Below are 12,843 nucleotides of genomic sequence, written 5' to 3'. Positions count from 1 at the left end.
CAAATTTTAATCCCCTCGGGATGCTAACATGATAAAGATCACCTTTAACCCCTTAATTTGCAATTTTATTTAGTTTTATTGCTGCTTTTGCTCCCATCACTGGACTAACTGCTCACTGTAAGTGTGGGTGAGCACTAGCTGAGCAGACACTTCCTAAATCCTCTATGCTATGCTACTGCATAACATGCTGTGTGCTGTCAATGTGCTTAGATTACCAGGGTACAGGGTTTATCTACACTTTCATTTCGAAAGAGAGATGAGACAGATCAGAATCATAAGATGGATATAACACACAATGGGGGACAAGTATCTTGTTTTTTTGGTATCTAATTCAGACTTTTGGTACGTCTGTTTTGTGCCATGTGCATGATCATGTTTATTTTCTTGTGATACATGTTTGGATTTTCCTTTCTTGACAGGTGCAACTATTGGCCTTGTTTTTAGACTTTTTGTTGTAAATGTCTCAAATCCACATGGACACAAGTCATGTGAGGGGGTTATGTACAGGAGGAGACAGTAAGGTAAATTTTGAATTGGAGTGGCCTGCATTCTTAAGCACTCTAGCCACACCCTAGGGAGATGAGGGTGTGGTCACACGTGGCGTTTGTGATGTGTTTTTAAAAAACATTTCAGGAGCACATGCTTTTTACATTTAACTATGCGTTTTGTTGGTTTAAAAGTGCTTCGCTTCATTGTTGGAAGTGAAGGCACCTGTGTTAACATTTTCACAAAAAAACACCCTTTATGTTGCTAACATGGGTAGGCACGACCACAAGGAATCCATAGCAGATCATGAACAGATAAACTTCAGCTGCTGTAAAAAACAATTAGCACCAGAAATCAGAAATATACAGATTTTTCCCATAGATTGGGAAAAGATCTAACAATACAAGTATAAACAGAAAGGATCCATATATCTTTGTTAATGGTTTACCATCAAATATTTCTGTCCTGTTTAGCCATGTACAGTCAACCAGCCACGTTTCTAAGCATTGTTTATTACAGAGGTAGGGGGACCTTTTTGGCTGAGAGCCGTGAACTCCACATATTGTAAAGTGTAATTCCGTGAGAGCTATACAATATGCACATGCCGCCAAGTACATAGGTAGCCACAGCAAATGCCCCCCATTACATAGCTCGCCACAGCTCATGCCCCCCCATAAGATATGTAGCCACAGCACATGCCCCCAGTAGATAGGTAGCCCCAGCACATGCCCCAGTAGATAGGTAGCCCCAGCATATGCTCCCAGTAGATAGGTAGCCATAGCAAAAGCACCCCAGTAGACAGGTAGCAGCAGCACATGCCCCCATTAGATAGGTAGCCCCAGAACATGTCCGCAGTAGAACGGTGGCTACTGCACATGCCCCAATAGATAACTCCAGCACATGCCCCCAGTAGATAGGTACCCCAGCACATGCTCCCAGTAGATAAGTAGCCACAGCAAATGCTATTATGATTGCCATACACTTTTTTTTCCCAATTCTGCCAATTTCAACTGAGAATTGTTGGTCATTCTGGATGATCCTTTTTGTTTTGGGAGTTAGATGTACCCTCTCTTATTTTACAAAACATAGTCAGACGTGATGAATATATATTGGGGTATGTGGGAGTATCAATGGGATGTGATTTTTGAATAAGAAAACATTTAGCCAACATCTATCTACTCTGCGTGGTCAACCCTAGTCTGAATGGACACATGCGGAATGAGAGATGGTAAAAACAAATGAAGACACTTATCATACACTAACACCAAGGTAAGGTGAAAGTAAGACGAAACATCAGGATCCTGCCTGGCGTGGTATTGCGCTATAACCTGCAAACTTTCAGGCTACAGCTAGTATACAGCCAGTGCCTACCACTCCCTTCCACAATTACTTGGCATAAAAGGGGAAATAATCACAATTACTTGCAGTGTGCCAGGGCTTTTTTGCCAAATAAAACTGTCATACAGGTCCTGATAAATGTCCTCCACAGTATACATCATGTGTCCCTAAGTCACCCACAGAAATAATCAGACAATCGCAAATGAAAACAAATACAATGTAGATGTAATAGGAACACATGGATGCAGGCAGACATAATACAGACATGCTTAAGGAGCTCCATATGGACGAAAATCTGCCTGTATTTTCTGGATACAATCTGGCAGCTTAGTCTTACAGTTGTGTGCATTAGACCGTACAGAAATGTCTATGCCTCTATGAAAATGTATTTACAGTTGGCTTTTCACTTATAGACTTCTCTGAAGGCAGTAATTTGGGAAATATATTATGTGACTCAATAGTATCCATCGATCCATATATCAACCTATGTATCATTAGAACAGCTTGAGTGTATTATTTTGGATGAGCATTAACTTTCTCTGCTATATCTACTCATATATAACATCTATCTATCTATCTATCTATCTATCTACAGTATCTATCTATCTATCTATCTATCTATCTATCTATCTATCCCATATCTATCTATCTATCTATCTATCTATCTATCCCATATCTATCTATCTATCTATCTATCTATCTATCTGTAGGAAAGAGGCAGCACTCCAAGGTACGTGGAAACGGGTGAAGCTTTATTCCATGTGCAACGTTTCGGCGTTGAAGCACGCCTTTTTCAAGCTTCAAGCTTCAAACTTCTCTATCTATCTCTATCTATCCGTATAACCATATCTATTTATCTCTAATCATATGTTTCTTCTATCTGATATTTCTTTACTCATATACAGTATATCAATTATGAATATATCCTTTATCTATCTAACCTGATCTATATCCACTCATACCTTTCTCCTATGTTTCTATTGCACTGATTGTAGGTGTAATTCTTTACATGTTGTGGGTGCCTTTGTCTGTGGCCTGTAAAGGATGACACCCGCGATCTGTGTCAGCACCAATGGCGGTTGTTACCGATGGGTGAGTGGACCCTTTGAAAGGGTTAACACTGTGTTCGTTACTTGTTCGGATTTGTGTCTGGGTCCAGAAACCCAGGCTTTTGGTCTGGGTTCGGCTGAACCCCCGGCCCTGAATACTGATGGATCCGCTCATCACTAACTCATCAATATCTTTATTTTAACTAATTTACCTCTGCTCATATTTATATGTACTAAAATCTATCTTTTATGTTCTTAAAGGACAACTACCACCAGGATGAAGGTTTGTAAACCAAACACCCTGACGTACTGGTGCATTCCCCCTCTCCCAGGATTTGGATTCTTATGAAAATAATGACTTGGAGCCTGAGGGGCTCCGGGCTCAATAGATGTCAATGGAGACTGGAGCCATTTTCAAAATTTTTAAATAATTTATTTCTTAAAAACAAGGGTATAAGCAGCTAACAGATGAGTAGATCCTGGTAGAGGGGGCACACACCAGTATGTCAGTGAGCTTGGTTTACAATCCTTTATCCTGGTGGTAGATGTCCTTTAATCTATTTATTATCTATCCATTGTCAATCTTTACTACCATCTCCTGTCTACATTATTTAGCCTCATATCTTTGCTCTATCTAATCTACATTTTTTTTATTACACGTCTAACTAGTTACACATACGGTGCATCTGTCTTGATATTTTTCATGTCACAGATATATCTATGGAAATACGGGTACACATCCGGCTGAGGCTCAGACTGTCTGGATACAGATGACTGACTAAATGCTCAGAGAGAAGCTAAAACACTGAAGCTTGAAATGAGTACACAGGAGCGAGCGCCCGGCCCAGTTAGTGGCTGTCACTTATCTTCTTTGTTTCTACTATCAAATATATGGAAATAGATGAAAACACTGGTCGGGTCATAATCCATCATTGATAGAGATGTTACATTTTCTTTCAATGCCTCCAGACTAAGCCTTACTTTCTTATGTTTGTAGCAGCTGGTTTCTGGCTATGTCCATATCAATAAAGCTTCAATCATTGATAAATGTTAATGTGATCACTAGCTTGTCCAAATGTTTTTATTTGTATTTGTGGAATTTATTGTAAAAACAATAAAAAGATTTAAACAAAAAAAAAAAAGTTAATGTAATCAACAAAATTTTCATCAAATCTATCCCTCATATAACACTCCGTAAGACTTCCAGAAACGTCTCTTATCGGAAAAACCACATTATAATAAACTCAATCCAGATCGAGACTCCATCCTCACTAAATATACCTGCATGATTTCCCTTGGAAGTTTCGTCATTGTGGGATGTTACTAGGTTGAGGGACCCATGTGACACTAGGTAGAGTTATCCTAATCCCAATTGAAACACTATGATTAAAAGATAATTTGCAATTATAGGGTGATCTCTGGTAGAATACCTGCAAGGTGAGTAATGGACATAGAAGGCAAGAAACAAGTGACCGAGGAAAAATAAATACGGAAAAAAATTCAGCCACAGACTCTATAAGACGCAGTGTTATTATGTGTCTTAAATTTACTTTTTAGTATTACTATTATGTGTCTAATATTCGAGTGAAAAAACATCTCATTGGGGGGCATGTATCACTCCTATTGCTCTTTTTTCTTTTCTTTTTGCTACTTTTTGTGTGACTTGAAAAAGTGGCAGCCGAAAAACAATGTTACATGTGTCCGCGGACCGCATTTTTGTTGGGTTTCACGACTTTTTCCGCATTTAACTGTGGTTTCTGGCGCACATGATTGGATTTTGGCACCGACTTTCATGTGACACATGTGGCCGTTGGACACCCTAACTGATTCGACTAAGCGCAGGATTTAACATTCAAAATTGTGTCTTAAGTCATGCACTTACATGCACCGGGAAGAAGAAGGTGAACTCCGGCGGACCTGAGCGTGGAATTGACACATGCAGGAAATTGGACGCATAGGGGGTCATTTACTAAGTGTCCGATTCGCGTTTTCCCGACGTGTTACCCAAATATTTCCGATTTGCGCCGCTTTTCCCTGAATTGCCCCAAAAGTGTCGCTGGACACGCGCTTAGCTTCACCAGGAATAGGATCGTGAACTCCGGCGGACCTCGGCAGACTTCAGCGCAGCAGCGACACCTGGTGGACGTCGGAGGAACTGCCTTAGTGAATCGCCGGAAGACCCGAATCCACCGCAGAGAACGTGCCGCTGGATTGCGAATGGACCAGGTAAGTAAATCTGCCCCATGATCTTAGTGAATCACGGCAACTCCGAATCCTCCTCAGACAAAGCACTGCAGGGATCGTGACAGGACGGGTAAGTAAATGTGGTCCATTGACTTTTTAATGAAAACCTACCAGCATGGATATACCTAATAAGCGAGATCCAGTGGTAGGTTCCTGTATCTATGGGCAGCCCAATGTTTTATTTTTATTTTTTTTTAGATCTTTTAGTTCCCAGGATATATATATATATAAAAGTATATTTTATAAGTCTGCTAATATTCTTTGGAGCCCATGGCGGGAAGGTGGCGGAGAGGGCAAAATAGTCGCAAATGCTAGCAATAAGCTAGGTCCTGATCAATATGTCCCATTATATTTGTAGTTACAATTATAAAATATACCTGATCCGACTTACATACAAATTCAACTTAAGAACAAACCTAAAAAACCTATCTTGTACGTAACCCAGGGACTGTCTTTGTATAGGATATGTTTTTGGGAGAAAGTATCAAGTTTGCTGTGTGGAGAGGTGTTTTTCTCTAAAGGGAGTAAAGGGACAGTAGACAAATTGGTGAATTTATTAATACAGGCAGCAAGGAAGGTCCTGCTGGCGGAGTGGATATCTACACATTATTAACAATGATTGAGTAAAGGAAAAGTAAAAGGAATTTGTATATCTCCAATGGTTAGATAAAATAGAATATACAAAAGAGATAATGAAGACAATTGGGAATAGAGGAGGAACTGAATTGCAAATAGGAATTTTTCCTGCACAGGAGTATGATAAGAGCATAAGGAGAAGGAATGGAAGCTGGCCACAGGTAAAGGTGGGAGGGTTAGAAAAGGTAAAGGGGGAGGGGTAAGAAAAGGTAAAGGGGGAGGGATTGGGAAGGTAAAGGAGGGGAATAGGTAAAGTAAAGGGGGGGGGTTAACATATTAATTTTTATTTTTAGTAATGATTTTGGAAGTGAGACAGAATTTGTAAGTCTGGTCTTTTTAAGAATTTATGATAATTGTAATAAAAAAGACGCCCAATCTTGAGATCGGACTATTGTGTCATAAAATACAAATTAATAAAAACGTATTTTAAAAAAATCATCTAATTTGGCAAAAATATAGTTAACAAATGTTTGCTGTATTACAAAGCTTATCCGATAATTCACATAAACACAATAAAACTTAACAACGTCCATAAAGTTTTATGAACTTCTCGACTCACAACCTGCATAAAACCTAAGAGGGAGGCAGCCAGATGTTATCACACCATTACTGGTGAAGTCTACAGACTTCTTCATACGACTTCCACATGAGACGATATACATATATCAATATTACATCAACTCAATTTACCAATATTCCCCTTTATTACTAGGACATATAATTTATGGAGCGCAACTCGGCTGTTTGTTTGTTTTGTGCTGTGGGAAGAAAGGTAACGTGCCATAAATCTCTCCGCACAAATCTCTTTTTTGTCACTTTGTTCCTCATTTATCTTCTGACTTGTCAAGTTCTGTTCTTTTTATTAATGAGGAGGAATACTGTCTACTTCGGGGATGGAGGATGTCTTCACATTTTATGGGATTGAATCTGTTGTCATGTAAATATAGAATAAATTGGTCGCTAGTAAGTGGCTCATACACTATTAAATTGAAGGTCCTACTTATTGTACACCTTTTCTGTTTATTTTAAATAAAGGGGTAGGTTTAAAAAGGGCCTATCCTTACATTCGTTAGATGCACCTACCACCGGATCTACCTTAATAGGTAGTGTTAGGTTTCCTTTAACCTTAGTCCTTAAACTTAAAAACTCAGTAGCGTGCACCAGCGTCGTGCACCTCCTGTACTTCTGAATATCCCTTTAATTACACAGGAGGATTACAGCAGTGTTACTGTATCACATAATAGCCTGTTAAATCATGCATGTGATTGTACAATCTTACAGATCACCACCACCATGACAGATGAGGCAATGTGTGAAGGAACTACAGCTCAGATGTTCCACAACCCCTGCTTCCTGACAGGTCCTGAAAAACTCCAGGAAAAGATTATGGGGGAAAATATCATCCGCAGGCTTAAACCTCTCAATGTATCCACCAGGACGGCACAATCGGGCAAAGCTACGGCAGGTCTGAACTGGAGGAGTTTTGCATAAAAATGTTTGCAGGTTTTTAAAAAGTATCCATGCAATAGAAAAATGCATCAAAGATTTAGTTATTCTTTAAAGGGGGACACCTATCACAAAAGACACAAATTGACAAGAAAGTGAGAACCTGTACAACATCAGCCTCTGCATGGGCATGTTAGCAAGCCTAATGCAAATTATTGGGCCGTCCAATTACCCCACAAAGTGTCAGGGAGATATTAACAAACACTGCCACTCTATAATGTTCATACGTTATATAGTATCCAAATCATACATCTCTAAAATGCCCAAATAATACTACAATAGCTGAGGCACTTATGGAAACAATTGGGGCAGATGGCATCAAAGAGACAGTAAACACGCCACAAGTGAAACGTATCACACCTAGTAATGATCTTTTTGTGCCTCGGTTGTGCGAATGAAAGCTGCAAGTCTGATCCTGTACTCAGACAACCTGCAGCGTGGTCAACGCGGAACCCAAACTATGTCACCGGGCTGTATCCGATAAATGGTGTTATAATGAGGAACGTTGTTCTATGTCGTGTAGACAGTTATGAGATTTCCCTTGTATACGCCAACCAGACATTGACCCCAATATGAAACTTTTATTAACTAAAAGTGAGCATTTACCCCTGTATTTCACTGTGTAATATTTAATTTATTCATAAGGAGGTCCCAAATTCTCTGCCAAATTATTAATAGATAAATTGATACAATTCTGGCAAGTTGTCTGCCCCACTAGAGGAAATTTTGCACTCTGTACACTGCCTCTGAAAGGGGCTACAGGCACAGGATCTTGCTTGTCAGTGGGACAGTCCTAGATTATGGGGGTCTGTCCCACTGTCCCAGGTGGCGATAAGTTAGTCCCAGATTAAAATTTTATTTGTAATAGATTTGAATACAATGGTAGAGATTTGGGTTGTGTCGTTATAGGTAGTTATCCCCTTGGGCATAAGCGTCTGAGTACTGGGGGGCACAACTGTCGGGACCCCCAATGATCAAGTGAATATAATTCCAAAAGTCCAATAAGTGGCTACTTAAGAGATTGTAAATTCACTTGGTTTCTTTAATTTATTTCACTGAGAGATGGCAATGGTCCATTTTTTTTTCCAGTGGTTTCCAACACACAAATGAGAAAGAAACTAAAGTAAAATCCAAAGGCAATAAACTCCCTCTGTCTACCCAGAGTAACTTGAGGGAAATTCACCATTAAAATTAAGCATGATTAACCAGGGACACCAATAAACCAGAAGAGCTTTTGGGGCGTTACCAAAGCCCATCCATACTGTAGCTTCACAGGTGGTTACACTGTGCAGTAGTGCATCTCACCCTCCCCTGCTCCCTCAGTACTTCCCCATCCCTCTGCCTGCTGTAATAGCACAGTCCCTGAAGCTACAGCACGAAGGGACTCTGGTATTACCCTTACAGCCCTTCTGGCTCAATAACATAATTTTAAAAGTTGATTTTTATAAGGAAGGAGGCCATGGATAAATAATAATAATAGTGGTTTATTTCTGATGAAGTTTTGGGCAGGCCCAGGAGACTTGAACCTGGAAAGCTCGGCACGGACCTGCACTTTGCCCACTCAACACTAACTATAAGTTAAAAAAATTGTGTTTTTTTTAAAGTATATCTTAGCAAAAAACTAAATAGTAAAAAATTCAATAAAATTGTTTATTTTTACAAACAAATAAAAAAGCGCCACAGAAATAATAACTGCATACTAATAATATAAAAGAGCAATACATTGCTTAAATTCAAATACCTTTGATAACTAAAGCCCAGATTTTTATCAAATCCCAATTTTTATTACTTCTGACTTTATTCCACAGTTAAGTAAAAGCCACATTTTAATACACTATCAACTGTTTCATATGACTAGGCTTTCTATGAAGAGGTTTCACGATTGCAAAATAGATGTAATAAAAATCTACAGTAATAATTTAGCATGTACCTGGACGATCAGACATTACCAGAGAAGATAAAATCGGAAAAGTAATATCCTGTTTCATGACAATTTCACGCTGCTTTCACTCCTTAGGATGAAACATAAAGTAGCAGGTACATGAGGAAGCAGGTGGGATCCAAAAGCAGAAATGAACTCTCCCACCCACGCCTCTTCACAATAGCTGAGAAAAAGTCACACAAACCATCCCATTCCATAGAATATAACTATACATTCCATATCCTAGGTAGGCGAGCACTTTTTATGTCTAGCTTTGGCCTTTGCACTTTGTGTTTCCTAGTGAAAGGTTAGGCCAAATGAAACATTAACCAGATCTTTTAACAGAACCAACAGTGTGTTAGATAATCCTTAGGTTTAGTTCAAAAACTGAAAAAAATAAATAAAAATTATATATACCGTATATAAAATATATATAAATACAAAAGCAATAAAACAACACAACACTCCTTCCACACATTGTTAATAGAGTATTATTTTACACTGAAGTTTTTTCTTTTTGATAAAATACCAATAAATATTAATGGGCATCCATTATTCAAGAAACTATAAATTAAGCTTCTATATTTTAGTGAAACGATGTAGGCGAAATATGTCGGGGGTGGAGGTGGGGGTTAGAAGAACCGTTCTTTTAAAGCATGGTTGTTATACCTTGGTATACTGCAGACACCAGGGAACTTTTATATATAGAATAATCATGGTCCCTTTCAAGATATACTCAACTACTTATCAGATATAACCAATACCGTATTTTTCAGACTATAAGACCTTTCTCAGAAATCAAAGGTGCGCCTTAAATATGAACCGTACATACAGACAACAGCTGCCTTGAACTGTGCACAGGTCTGCCACCTGCTGGTCATGCATCCTTATAATTGCAACACCCTCGCCACTGCAAGGCAGAGGAGTGGTTGCGAATACGTCCCACCATGTAGCTTGCGGCCTGTGTAGCGTCTGATTAGCCTCACAGCATGTCACTACATAACACAGATGAACTCTGCAGTGGTAGATCCTGCCTGGTAAGGCAGGAGTTAATTGCTTTATGTGATGTCATATGTGTCAGCCAATCACAGGTGTTATACTTTGTCTCTGTGAGCTGAGCTGTGAGCTGAGATGTAATTGGAGGAGTAGCCACCACCTGACCAGGGGAGTAATAAGATCCCTGGAAACTTCCAGAAGAAGTTAGTTATCTCTCAGAAGAGAGTGCAGTGTGAGGAGAGAGTTCACTCTCTCAGATTAGAGACTCAGAGGAGTCTGTGCAGTCAGCACACCAGACCAAGAGCAGGTGAGCCTAGCCCCTGCCTGAAGAGTGAAGCTAATAGCTAGTGAGTGAGGAAAGGGGTATCATCCTACCTTTAAGGGTGATACCTGAAGCAATCCAGGATAAAGCTGAAGCATCCTACAAGGACACAGCTACCTCCCAGCCTGCCATTGCATCCAGGCTGAGAATCCCTCCTGTGGCTCCCTCCAACTTGCATCTCAGCACTCCACCATCTTGTTAAAGGCACGTTGCTGATGTTCCTGTCGGTTCCAATAAAGAACTGTAAGTGTTTCTGTTCAACCTCTGCCTCCGTCTGGTCCCTGCTACTACAGCTGCCATCATCACAGGCACCCTGTCCACCACACAGAGACTCATACTCTAGACACCAAAGGGTTGCCCCAGGGAGATCCGCTATAGCAGCCTCTCCCTCATCATTTCTTGCCAACACCACCTGCTGGAGACCTGCCAGGCTGTAGGACAGCCCTCCGGTTCCCCCATACCAAGCACCGTGACACTAGCGTGCCTAGGCCGCAACCGCCAGCCACTCAGGTACTGCGGGCCCCGGCTGTCACCAGGCCTCACCTCAAGGGCTAGGCCCCGGTGGGGGATGTTGCATAATCAGGTGCACCTTATAATCCGGTACGACTTATATATGAACTTAGACATTTTAGCAGCCATTTATTGATGGTGCGCCTAATAATCCGGTGCACCTTATAGTCTGAAAAATACGGTAATTATGTTTTTGAAAATGAAAAAAGTCACATTTCACCACTTTCACAATAGGGTTTTCTCTCCCCTGTACATGGGCAATAGAATTGTGGATGCACGGTGTTAGACACAAAATACAAGGTTCACATAAGGTCCTCAAATATATCGGCTGAAAATTGAGGGCGGGGTCAGACTACCTTCTAAGATCTACCAACTGTCACCCTCTTCAGATGGTAGATGTCAGTAAATGTAGATTAGATCAATCAAGTTGTTAATTCACTTACAAGATTCTTTGGTTCTTTGGAGACGAGCCATTGTCAGATGTCTTCTGCATGTATCTCCTCTACTTACACATACATGTTCACGCCCAAGCTGATCACTTTTATGTATATAAAAGGTTTTGCAGCCAGATCTTGTGCAGTGAGCTCTGCAGATTTTTGTGGCAGATAACTTTTAAAAAAGCATTAGCAAAGCGAGTGTATGAGCTTGGCAGCGAGTGTGCATTGATCCCAAGTGTGTGCAGTGTCTTAAGTGTGACTTAGGTTTAAGGGACTTAAGTTTGAGGGGCTTTAGCAGGTAACTTCTGTGTTCTGTGTTACTTTGACTGTAAATTCTTCTTTCTGTGCATAATTCTATTGTAATCCCCATTAGAATAATGGACTCCATAAGTGGCATTGCTACACGGTGTACATCCTGTGCCATGTATGCTTTCCTTGAACAGCCGTTCGAGGGGGAATACTGCTGTGTGGGGTGTGTGAAAATTGCTCATCTGGAAGCCCAGATTCTGGATCTAAATGAGCAAGTTTCAAGGCTGCGGGCAATTGATAATATGGAACGAAGTTTGCTGCTCCTGGAGCACAAACTCTCTGGGGAAGATGGGTGTGGGGAGGGAAGTATGGAGGTGCAGAGTGAGGGGGCAGCTAGTTGGGTAACATGTAGAAGGCGGGGTAGAGGGAAGAGTTGTAGAGAGTCTAGTCCTGATCTGGTGCACCCCAATAAGTTTGCCAGGCTGGAGGATGAGGGGGATATCAGCTCTGGGGTAGCAATGCTGCAGAAAGATGTGGCCGCTAGCAACCAGGGGAATGTGTGCTCCAGTAAGAAGGGTAATGGGAGCAGAGGCAAGGTCAGACAGGTGCTGGTAGTGGGAGATTCGATTATTAGGGGAACACACAGGGCAATCTGTCACAAAGACCGTGCATACCGAACAGTGTGTTGTTTGCCGGGTGCTCGGGTTCGGCATGTTGCGGATCGGGTTGATGGATTACTGGGAGGGGCTGGTGAGGAACCAGCGGTCATGGTCCACATTGGCACTAATGACAAAGTAACAGGTAGGTGGAAGGTCCTTAAAAATGATTTCAGAGATTTAGGCCATAAGCTCAGGGCAAGGACCTCAAAGGTAATTTTCTCCGAAATACTGCCTGTACCACGTGCCACACCAGAAAGGCAGCGGGAGATCAGGGAGGTAAATAAGTGGCTCAAAAGTTGGTGTAGAAAGGAGGGGTTTGGGTTCATGGATAACTGGGCTGACTTTTCTGTGGGCTACAGGCTCTACAGTAGGGATGGGCTGCACCTCAATGGGGAGGGGGCCGCTGTTTTAGGGGAAAAAATGGCTAGAAGGTTGGAGGAGTGTTTAAACTAGAGACCTGGGGGGAGGGCAACTACACTTGTGCAGGGCA

The 12,843-nt window shown here is 41.1% G+C and overlaps 1 protein-coding gene across 5 annotated transcripts in view; it reads right to left on the bottom strand.

Moving 5' to 3' along the window:
* The window catches only part of ZNF385B (zinc finger protein 385B), a 389,492-nt gene that overhangs the window by 109,467 nt on the left and 267,182 nt on the right, over window positions 1-12,843 (bottom strand). Inside the window, exon 1 of one of the 5 annotated variants that reach the window (XM_072121591.1) lies at window positions 9,190-9,365. The exons of the other annotated variants lie outside the window; for them this stretch is intronic. Coding sequence (XP_071977692.1) covers window positions 9,190-9,247 — 58 coding nt within the window. The 5' untranslated portion in view covers window positions 9,248-9,365. Of the gene's footprint in view, window positions 1-9,189; window positions 9,366-12,843 lie in introns of those variants that run through there. 5 annotated transcript variants of the gene reach the window in all.

This window comes from Engystomops pustulosus, chromosome 8 (assembly GCF_040894005.1).
Source record: "Engystomops pustulosus chromosome 8, aEngPut4.maternal, whole genome shotgun sequence".
Taxonomy (NCBI): domain Eukaryota; kingdom Metazoa; phylum Chordata; class Amphibia; order Anura; family Leptodactylidae; genus Engystomops; species Engystomops pustulosus.
Note: the sequence above shows the minus strand (reverse complement) of the source record. Positions and strands in the feature narration are given on the sequence as shown.